We start from the raw sequence: 11,732 nt of genomic DNA on the forward strand, positions 1-11,732 counted from the left end.
CTGCTACTTGCCAGCTCTCACGGTCTTCCCAGTTTGACATAAACTTGTAGCCCATGCATATCTCTCCATATTCTGAGCTACCTTTTCTCACTCCCCAATTCTTTATTAGTTGACACTGCTGGGTCAATTGTGCCATGTATGGTAATATACATGGCACAATCCAGCCAAAAATGTAGTTCCCACTGATTTCAGTAATAGCTGAAAATTTCTCCCATGTAAATCAGTGAAGCAGACTAGTAACAGAAATGTGCAACTTGTGTGCCCCTCAAATTTAGGTTCAGCATATTTCTCCTTCAGAACCTATACAACAATGTCAGGCCTTTCTTGTATATTAGCTGAAATACATATACTTCAAAGTACCAAGTACAGTCTCTTTTTTTCAAAGCATGAACCATCCCAAAGGCCTCAATGAGCATAATAGTTACACATTACCTACCCTGCTCATCGCTTGAACATCATCCTAGTCATGTTTACTTAAAACCTAGCATTCACACAGAGCAGTGATTCCTCCCCTTTTTTTTGACTCACATACCCCTTGGCAACCCATTTCCCAAAAATTGTAAACCCCATATTAGCAAACCCATTAGTTAATTATTTTCACATTAACCCCAAACGCCCTGGCATGTATCCCAGGTTGTGAACCACTGATGCAGACCATGTCAAAAACTGGAAGAACTGTTTACCTTAACAGAACTTTAAAAATAAGAGTGTTTATGGCTGCAGTTTTTATTTCAACATGGTTAAACAACTGCGGGGGGGGGGGGGGGGGCAGAACTACACACAGATTACCTTGTTGAGTAGGTCAAAGAAAAGGCATTGTACTGTTAAAATACACGATTTTTCAGAACTTGTGTTCTGAAGTTTTGCTCCACCTCCCTCAAGCTTGGTTCCTGCCTTATATGAAAATATTTCAGGGCAGAATACGGTACTTCAATATTAGTCATACTACAGAACATCAACACATCAACACAAAATAAATTCATATTCTAAATCTGCTTGTTGAATGACAGGTTGTCAGTGAGTATGTAAAAGCATTGGAATTAATGTTCCTGGGAGGCCTATTTATAGTTGTAACATTTTGTATGCAACATTTCACCGCACTGACAAGGATCCCTCAAGAGGGACACATTCCACAATGTTCACAAAATTGTTTCAGAACATTTCAGTTTAACCACAGTCACTATACTTAAGGCAAGACATTGAATGAGAAGAAAAGATCACTTCTCCTGGATCAACTGTGCCATTTGAAATTCTGTATTTTAAAAACTTGACAATTTCTCTTATTCAACCAAAAAGTTTCATATAACAAAAGTTGAATGCATCAGGCCATGTCTTATTTCAAGACTGCTTTTCTCCTTCACTGAACTTTTTTACTTTCCCAGCATCTGCTTGTTCTCTATCATTGTTTTAATGCTGGCAGTCAAGCGCTGAGGGCTGAGGTGAGCGGCGGCAGCAGGTGGAGAGACTAGCAGCAATGCCACAGCCCGGTGGTGGCCATTCATGAAAAAATAGGCCGACTTGCTCCTCCCAGCTCTAGCAGTGATCGGCCTTCTCCCCACCACTACCCCAGCATGCTGCCCTCCGTCCCTCCTCTCCGCCTCAAGCTGCACCTCAGTGGGCGTTAATGCGGGATGAGTGGTATGTACCCCACCCTACCCCAGTCCTACGTCCCTTCCTGCTCCTCCCCTTTTCACGCTCCCCCTTTGCTGCTTTCCTGCCAAACCCGAACTGCCTCCTCCATTCCTTCGGGGTTCTTTTTTCCTCCCCGATCATCCCCCCATCCCTCCTCCTTTTCCATTCCCATTCCCCCACAGGTAGGACACCCCCCCCCCACAAGGAGGTAGATGTAAGGAGGGTGAAGGGAAGCACAGGGGGCGGGGGAATCTGGGTTCATTTTTCCTAGATATGCCTCTGCTTCATTTTTCATTTTTCAGGAGATGCATCTGATGTACATCTCTTCTTCAGTATCCAGGTTTGCATGATTACAAGATTAGAATTACAGGATTAGAATTACAGAATTAGAATCTGATGCAACTCATTTTTGTGTAGCTAAAACTGAGGTTGTTGCACAAATAAATGTATAGGCAACAACCGTAACCTTTAAGGTTATCACTTATCAGTTTTGCTATTTTAAAAACATCAGAAAGCTGCTGTTGGAAATTCAACTCCCATTGTTTTGACAGGACCCTACAAAACTTCTAACACACAAAGCCTGCAAGAAGTCTGCATATTCAGCAATCAACATTTCTAAAGTAGTATGTGCAGAAATGCAGCCACTAATAATTGATTTTTGCAACCACATAAGCATTAGAAGTAAACAAAGAAGTCATAATTATGCCCTTGAGAAAACAGCCACAGAAGATTCCAGAAGACAAAGAGAACAACCATAACATCTGTTTGGAAGTGCATCACAACATAAAGACATCAAGGCAGGTGAACACAGCAGTATTCCTTCTTTTCACTCTCCAAAACCATTCTCATAGGCTGTAAAAAAGTCAATTCTACTTTATCTCACTATCATAAAGTTCAGCTGTTCAAAGCAAAATTTCCCATTAAGGTAGTTTGTTAGGGTCTGTAGATGTTCTAGGAACTAGCATTCCTATCAGTCTTTTCTACCAGCATGGCCAATAGGCCATGCTGACAGAGGCTGATGGGAATTGTAGTTCCTGAACATCTGGAGAGCCACAGGTTCCCTACCCCTGGGCTAAATGAAACACTGCAATTAGTTAATCTTATGACCATCTGCTTATTATGTGGATGAAAACCTTCTTGTATCATATTCACAGGTATGGATGCTGAACTTCAGGAACAGCCACATAATGAATAGGAGATGCCATGTTAAGAGCATTCCAAAGGCTGCAGCCATATATATACTTGCCTGGAAACAGTTTCCATTGCAAACAGTAGGGATGGAGAGTTCTTCCCAAATCAGCGGGGTAAGAATTGGAGTTTAAATAACTACACTTATGGACACCAGCTTTGTAAGGAATTCAAAAGCCACTTTGAGGTTCCTCGCAGTTGAGAAAAACTGGGTGTAAATCCAAACTCCTTTTCTTCTTCTCCTCAAAATCAATTAACAGACATTGGATAGTAAAGTACAGCATATGTCCAGAATGACAGATCAGAATTCAAAATGCAAACCTATTCACAGATGATGTTTGTAATGGTATGTGCGTGTATGTACAGACAGACAGATACTCACACACATATATAATGTACCATTTTGCAGCATATACATATACCATTTCTACAGCACTTTTACATGATTAAAACAGGATATTGGGTTTAAATTCATTCTTGTTTTAACAGAATCATAGTTTCTATAAAGACACAATACACTTGGCAGAAACAGGCCAGCACTTCAACTATACTTATCACAATTGGGCTAAACTAAATATGAGTTACAGTGTGCAACAATTAAAAAGCGAAATCCAATAACTTTCAAGTGATTCATACTTCCTATAATTTTCTTATAGAGGATTGACTGTACATGATGACATACCTAACAGCCAGAATTAACTCACAGCTTCAAAATACTGAGTCACAAAGTAACTACTCCTTTGAACATTCTGCCCACTTCAGTAGACACTTACTAGAATTCATAAGCATGGTTTCCAACTCAAATCTGGTGCAGTCATGGATGGTAATATTACAGAAGTAGTCTCTTACATGTATAAAGAAGTAGTCTTGAGGTTAGCAGACTAAACAACCTGAGCTGGCGAGTCTGAAACAGCATGATGGTGTACAGACCAGCTCATGAAGATCTTCAAAACTTCTAGCAATAATGTCCAGGAACATCACGAGTTGGCAGAGGGCACTCTTTTATTCCTGCTACATTAAAGATTTTTAATGCGAAGATTGAATCCCAATTACTTTATGGGATTCCAATCTGGATAGAGGCTGTCAACCATTCACTCAATTCTATCCAATCCATATTTTTCCATTAAATTATGGGATTACCTAACTGTGTCCCCTACACAGCCCTATGTTTGGAACTTGGGCAAAATTCCTTGGAACTCAAAGCCTGGCTTAGAGCCTTTAGATTTTGGCTGCATCTTCATTACCTTCCATCTGAACATTCCCTTGTTTCCTTAATACTTCCAGACACACAGGCTAACCCCTGGTTTCCTCTGATTGAAAATAAAATTGTATCTATTGGATTGTCTCTTGAATCACTCTACTCTCTTTCCTGCTCTAGAAGCTGCACAAACTACTCCAAAGCACCGACTCTTAGATTTGGGAATTTGCAGAATTATATCTCATAGCAGCTAAAATAAACTTGTTCTCCCACACACACATTCTTTTAATCCCCATTTGAGCAGGGGTTGCATTTGCTGGGCTCACATTGGTTATATTCTCTCTGATAACTAACCCCCCTGCCTAAGCTCAAGGAGAGCTTTCACAATTGCTAGATTCAATGTCATGCCATCTGCCTTACTACATGGCAGTTTAATAACCTGGAAAAATCTAAAAGGTTATGTAGCTGTAATTCCAACATAGTTGAAACATTGGCTCACCAGCTATTACATTGCACTAAATTTGCCAAAATTAGATCTAAATATGTCAATTTACATCCTTTTTTCCAATCTGAGTTAACAGATTTGGTTAGATTATTTCTCCTGTTGAATAACTCTGATTCTGTTTTCTGTGAAGAGGTTGCAAGCTTTGTTATGGAAATAATTCAGAGCCAGTAACAATATGTATTTATCTGAAGTTATCCTTTTTGCCTTTAAAACTTTTATGTTTGCTGTCTTTTGCTGTTGTTGTTGTTCTATTTATACCAATAAAGGCTTTGCTTTGCTTTGAACACCACGAGTTAGTTTTTCTACTTGTCCTGAAGCCCAGATGTAACGGACAGTTATATTCAAGGGCGAGGGAGAGATATTATCCCACCACTAGCCACCAATTGTAACGGGACATGTGTGGCCTACAATCAAGGTTCCCACTAAACTGACCAGTGGGGTTTCCTTGGCCACCCAAAATATCCCAGGCTAGTGTTCAGGGATTTTCTTTTTACTCTGTTGCCACCATTAAAGAGAAGGAACTAGGAATCCTAAGACTGCTGCTGGCTGCCAACTATATAAAGAATCCCACCTCACATTCGCTCTTGGTCTGAGGGGAATGTCCTTCAGAGTCCCATATACAAAAATGGAGGGAACTCAAAATTGGCTGGGATTCTAGTCTCTCAGACAGGCACTCTTCAACCTCTCACACGCAAACGCAGGCTGGCACGAGGGTAACTTGAACACAATGAATTACATTTATTTTAAAAACAAATGAAAGGCTTCTTAAACTGGTTCAGAGAGGTACTAACGCTTGATGATTTCAGAGAGGTTCTTTTCACTTAAAAATTACAGAGCTTCAGATATTACTTAGGTTTCACACACACACAGACACACGCAGGTGTCTCTTCAGGATTGATTTTGCTTTAGATCTACTAAATTTCTTCAAAGACAGACACTAGTCCTTTCTGATCCACAACCCACTGAATACACACACAGTCAATGACCTGTGAGATTCTGGCATACAAAGCCTCCCTCTCTCACACTAATCCCAAACTGGCCTCACTGCCTCTGGAACGGGCTTTCCCAGACTGGTGTTACACAGGGGTAGGGCAGACTCTAGGTCTGGACAGTGTTTACTGTCAAGCCACTGACTGGCGTGTCACTTTGCACCAAACTCAGGGCCTCCTTTCTCTGACAAGCCTCCTCAGCTTGTAGAGTGACTGGACTTCTGTCAGCTAACACTGCTGAGACAGAATCCTTCAGTTCAGATCTGACAGGCCGCTCCCTGTCAAACTCTGGCTCTTCCTGAATCTCTCTCCCAATCTTGACTCCTTCTGATCTCTGTATCAGAATCTCTTCAGAGAGAGTGAAAGTACTGACAGGCACTGCACTGTCTATATATACTGCCAGCACTTTGGCTCCTCCTAACCCTGGCCATAGGCAACTGTGCCTTTCTCGACCAATCAAATGGGGTCTTTTGTATAGTGGAGCCTGCTGCCTTAACTCTGGTTGTTACTAAGGCCTTTTCATTAGGCCTTACACACACACCAGCCCTTCAGGGTGGGGCAAGTCCATTACACCAGACAATCCCCTTTTCCACCAAAAACTTGACATCCTGTTACAAGAAACATGGACAGCTGAGGACCTAGAGCAGTGGTGGCAAACCTATGGCACTCCAGATGTTCATGGACTACAATTCCTATCCGTCCCTGCCAGCATGGCCAATTGGAATTGTAGTCCATGAACATCTGGAGTGCCATAGGTTCGCCACCACGGACCTAGAGCTTGATGGATACCATTCCTATTAGGTGGAGGCCGTTCCAGGACTGGGCCTAGGGAGGCTGAAAGGTGGATTGGGTATTCTGATGTCAAATGGGTATTCTCATGTCAAATGCTCTAAATGTAAAGTGTTGCTTTGATTCCCTTGAAACATCTAGCTATAGCTGTTCTTGTACAACTAAGTCTGGGTAGCTCAGTCATCAGTGCACATTCTCACACACACTCAAAAATGCAAAAATGATATATGCCAACTGATTAGTTTTTGAAAGTTATGTTGCTGCCCTTTTTCAGGAATATCCAGATGAACTGGGAGGAGACTTTATCTTTATGACAAGCTCTAGGTCCAGCACCACTGATTACATGCTAGCCTGCAGGTTTCTTCTTCCCTTAGTGAAAAACTCCAAACATTACCTCATCTGGAGGGTGACCACCTCCCTCTTTTACTTCAAATTATTCCTCCACACCCACTTACCCATCTGAAGCCCTATTACTTAACTCAAGCTGCACCAATTTAGAACGTCAAATGGTCTTCTTGGGTCATTTCTGCACGGTCCAAATATCTGGGGTTGAGCAAGGGTAATATCCCAGTTTGGCCAAGAAGTTTGCATGATTCCCAGTTTGAAAGCGGGTTAGTTCTGTGATATTTCCCTCATTTTCAAAAATCACCTATTTGGCAATTCTTTTCAAAAATCCCACAGTGAACCCACTACCGTGCAAACACCACGGGAGCAGGATCAGTTTATTTTTTCTGCCCAGCCGCCTGATCTCCACACCCCACTGCCTGCCCCCCTGATCTCCCCACCTGACGACATATTAGTTTTCAACTCTGCTGAGTCAGCAACAGTTGCAGCCCACCCTTCCTAAAAAGTTCCCCCAAGCATGTTTTCTGCTCATGGTATTGACCGGGTGCCATTTCACTTGGGGTAATCAGGAGTGGAGTCCCAAAATGTCCCCGTTTTCTTTTCTGTACATGTTCTGGTTGCTTGGAGCGCATAGCTAGGAAGATGCGCACTTTGGGCTGTATGTTAGTGGCCATGTCATGGGGGGAGCAGGGGCATACTGCCCATGGGGTCATGTGATATCATACGCATGCCATTTGATCACATAGGGGCACCAGGCATTGCCAGGTCATTGTGCTTGGTCTCTCCTGCAGCACAGCGACCCAGCCGGCGCCCGGCAGCTCCCTTTGTGCCAGGACGCCACTCGTCAGCTGGGATGTTTGTCAGGGTGGCAAGGCAGCTCCTGCCCTCCCCTGGGAGGCTGGGAAGGGCAGGAGCTGGCAGCAGGTGGCTCAGGCAGGCGCTACGATGGCTGTAAGTGGGGCGTGGGGAGCTGGGCAGGGTGGGGAGCATGGGGAGCTGGTCATGCCCAGGCACCATTTTCGCCCACTATGCCTCTGGGGGGGGTCTCTCATTTTCACGTGATGTGATGCTGTGCCCCATTGTTTTTTGTTGCCACTGCCATGTTAAGGCCTGTGCCAGGCCCTATCCAGAACTGGAAAAGGGGGGGCCTTCATTTCCCCTCACTGCTGCCCAAAAACAACAGCCAATCAAAACGTGGAACACTGGGGATCTGTATAAAAATATCACCCTCAGGGTCAGGTGTAGCAGATAAGGACAACTTTCAATAGAAATTAACACCTGAAAAGGAGTCAAACAAGGTTGCTTGTTAGCACCCCTGCTGTTCGTTTTTTTACATTAGCAATATAGTTAGCCGTTTAAACAACTCTGACTTTCACCCTCCCTACTAGCACACTGCCAGGTTTCTGTGCTGTTATACAAAGACAACATAGCTATTCTAACCAGAACCTCAGCTGGACTCAAAACAGCACTGAGAAGTCTTGCCCATTACTGTCCCAAAGATCAGCTAGAAATAAATAATCAAAAACTAAAATGATGGCATTTGGTAGGCACTCCAAAACTGGGTATAGAGTATAAATGGCCATAAAATAGAACAAGTGACTACATTTAAGTATCTAGGGGTCATTTTACAGGCTTCCAGTTCAAGGACAGCCCATGCAGACTATGTAGCAGTGGTTGGTCAAAAGTCCACCCATGACAATAAACTTTTTGCCAATCAAGGGAGGATACTATAACTCAGCTGCTCTCAAATTATTTCAGGCCAAAACTTAAGCACAGCTATTGTATGAGATCATGGTTAGACACACACACACACCCTCATTATTTTTACCCCGTTGTAACGGGTCCAGTTTAAATTTTTGAAAGTCACCCTACAACTACCTCACTGTGCGTCTAACACAAATGTGTGACTTCAGACAGGTGGAATAAAAGTAGAAGCTAGAGCCTGCCTTGCATCTAGTATCTTTTGGCTCAAATTTAATTTAAACCCCCAAGGCCTGACTTCCCTGATCCTTTGGGATAATTTTCAGTCAACATGGCTATCAGCTATGGATAATTAATTGGAGAACCTGAGGTTTTCTCCCTAGCCTGCCCTGGAGTTGGGCTACAAGGGAAACAAGTGTTGAAGCAAAGGTCCTAGGTTCTGAGCAGCAGGTAGAACACGCTCTAATACGCTACCCCTTCTATCAGGAGTCCAATGTTAAGTTTATCTATCCTCTGCTTAACAGGTTTCCCAGCCAATCCAACTCAGTGCTGGTTAAAATGTAACTGACAGATGAATACCAACAGGTCTCAACATGTACAGCCAGGTTTTCCCAGCCTTCATCATATACCTACCAGTGGGTTACGTGGTACACGCTTCTCACAGGAAACATTAATTTTTTTAAAATAAGCTATGTTAAATGTAAACATAAATATGAACTAAAGCAGCACTGATTCACAGCACCTATCTTATAGTCTATTATTCCTTTGGTCAAAGGGAAACTTTATTCAGATTATACATGTTAACATATGCTCATACACTGATTTATAATTTATAATACATACAGGTTATGGGTACATATATGTTAATCATCAGTGCTACTGTTCCCAGTGTTCAGAAGTTGCTCTGACTTCCACAACCATCTTAATGATCCTGACACAATTGAAAGACACAGTTCTCACCTACTCCCTGTTTTTCTGTAAAATGGAATATTGCCCAGATCTACCCACGAAAGCAGGATTTGGCTCAGTTTCCATATTAAGGGAACAAGTTAACTCTCCATTCACAGTGGTGACACTAAAGAAGCCAATACATCAGCACAACTCCAAACCTCCTTCCCCCTTTTAATCATTCCAACAGTGAAAATCTTAATCCACAATGACCATAACAAGGCAACCAGTAAATTACTGGAGAAATCCTCCTTTAAAAAGAAAATTAGTAAATAGTATCTCCTGGCCAGTATCAAACAGCAAGCTATTTTCACACTCTTCCACAAGGTACACCTTGCATCTTGTACAATTATGCAAAACAAAACTGCTTTACGGTCACATTGGTCAGGACCAAGAGTTCCAGAGTTCAGAAATGCACAATTGGTTCAGGGCCCAACCAGACAGCCAAACTTTTCTGTCATCTAAAGTTATGTTTTGTGTTCTCCCTCTAACATATTGTCCAAGTTGCCTTTCTCTACCCAGGTTGATACACACTGAACTCGTTAACTAAAGTGTAACACGTGTAGCAAGATTCACAAGAACTTCACTTTCACACACAAGACTAGACCACGAAGGTCAAACTAACAGGTCAGGATTATCTACGGGGCAGCCTCTAGGAGCGATACAACCCTGAGTACATCGCCCAGCCGTCTGCTGCAAGGGGAAAGTTTTGCATGAGCTCAAGGCGACGAGGACTCACCGCCGGACTGCTGCCGCCGCGGGCTCCTTTGGCTTTGTCCTTGGTGGGCGATCCCTGCAGCAGTTGCTCCAAGCAGGTAGTGCCGGGCAGAGAAGAGCTCTTCTGATGGGACAGGTGCGCCCCGGGCCGGCGCGCCTCCTGCGGCGTCCCAGGTGTGGGCCCCCCATCCCCGCCGGCCGTGTCGGCTCCGCCAGGCGGAGGCAGCGGCGAAGAGCTAGTGGAGGACGCCGCCGAGGAGGAGGCGGAGGAGGGGGCGTGCTGCTGCTGCTGCCCCCTGCCCTGCTGGGGGGAGTGGAGGAGGTGCTCGCGCAGGCGGCGCAGGGCTGAGCCGGCCTCGGTGCCGGCGGCCTCGGCGGAGGAGCAGCACAGGTTGGGCTGCGAGGAAGAGATGACCCGGTCCAGCACGTGCTTCCTGCGCCTGAAGACGCCCCACTTGGCGCCGCTCCCCAAGTCCCCCTTGCCCGGCTGCTGCGCGCGAGGAAGGGACGGCGAGGTCTCCGCACTGCGGCGCTCGGTGGCCACTTTGCCGCCCTTGCCCTTGGCCCCCAGCTGCAGGTTCTTCCACAGCCGGGCCTGGAAGGACGCCGCCGACTCCTGCTCGCCGGGCTGGTCCTCTTCTGCCGCCGCCGCCGCCCCATGCTCCATCCTCCCCTTCCCGCCTCCCTCTCTTCTCCTCCTCCTCCTCCTCAGCCAACGGAGGCAGCGGCTAAAGCGACTGCTGCGGAAGCAACAGCAGCAGAGCCCGGGGGAGCTCCCAGCAGGCTTCAAGGAGAAGAAACTGCGCCGGGCGTCGAGCCTCGCAGCAGCGCCTTTGCTGGCTCCGCCGCCTCGTTCCGCCAGCCGGGTGGCAGCGGCGGCGAGTGGGTGTAGCAGGCGGCGTCGCGCAGGCAGCGACAGGAGTTGTGGCAAGCAACAGACACGAACTTTGTGTCTCGCGCCGCGCCTGGTGCGCACTCAGCGCCTTGCCGGTGGCCGCCCGGGTCTGGCGGCGCTTCTGCCGAGGCTGGCCCGCGCGGCTCTGGAAAGCGAAGGGCTGGGTCAGGAGGGGTCAGTCGCGAGACGGGAACGAAGCGCGTGCAGCAGCCTCCTTGAAATGCGGGTGCGCGCACGGTTGAGGGGCAGGAGGAAGCGGTGCCGGGGTCGTGTTAGGCGACCGCGTTGGCATCTGCTCTCCTTTCACGCTGCAGAAGGCAGCTCGGAGCCAGCTGAGCGCGGTTGGCGCAGGGAGCGGATGCTCGAAGGTGGAACTCGAGCAGGAACCATAGTTCTTCCGTTGAATACCTTTCTCTCGCATCGGTTTTATTGGCTTTTACTGGAGGCATTAAGGCTATTACTGTCATCCTGGGGAGCGGGGTCTTCTGACGTCGCAGAACACGGTCGCTGGGAATGGGCAATGCTGGTCTTTGTAAAGCTGCCCCGCAAGAGCAGGAACTCGGAAACAATGAATGCAGGGCAGGGGGAGAGGAGGCGCGCATACAAAAGTATGTTTCCCTCCACATTAACAGGCAGCAAAGCAGATTGTGTTCAGGTTTCTGAAGATCAAGACAAGGATTTGCAAGTGAAATGTATCCGACAGCTTGGTCTGTTGTGATCACACACACATACACTGTCCTGTTGTTGTTGTTTTTTATAATAGCCCTTTGAGCATTCACTTTTTTGGGATCCATATAATATTTTACAGCGGTCATCCCCAATTTG

General features: G+C 45.8%; 1 protein-coding gene across 6 annotated transcripts in view; it reads right to left on the reverse strand.

Annotated features, from left to right (window-relative positions):
- The window catches only part of MCTP1 (multiple C2 and transmembrane domain containing 1), a 261,364-nt gene extending 250,319 nt beyond the window's left edge, over window positions 1–11,045 (reverse strand). For 2 of the 6 annotated variants that reach the window (XR_007245065.1, XM_048503527.1), the window contains exon 1: window positions 10,035–11,045. Coding sequence is in view for 5 of the 6 variants with exons in the window: in XM_048503527.1 (XP_048359484.1) it covers window positions 10,035–10,679 (645 nt within the window). In the remaining variant the exon portion in view is untranslated. The remainder of the gene's footprint in view (window positions 1–10,034) is intronic. The other 4 variants (XM_048503528.1, XM_048503524.1, XM_048503523.1 and 1 more) reach the window with 3 other exon arrangements.
- Between the last annotated feature and the right edge of the window lie 687 nt (window positions 11,046–11,732).

The sequence above is a fragment of the Sphaerodactylus townsendi genome, linkage group LG07 (assembly GCF_021028975.2).
Source record: "Sphaerodactylus townsendi isolate TG3544 linkage group LG07, MPM_Stown_v2.3, whole genome shotgun sequence".
NCBI classification, from domain to species: Eukaryota; Metazoa; Chordata; class Lepidosauria; order Squamata; family Sphaerodactylidae; genus Sphaerodactylus; species Sphaerodactylus townsendi.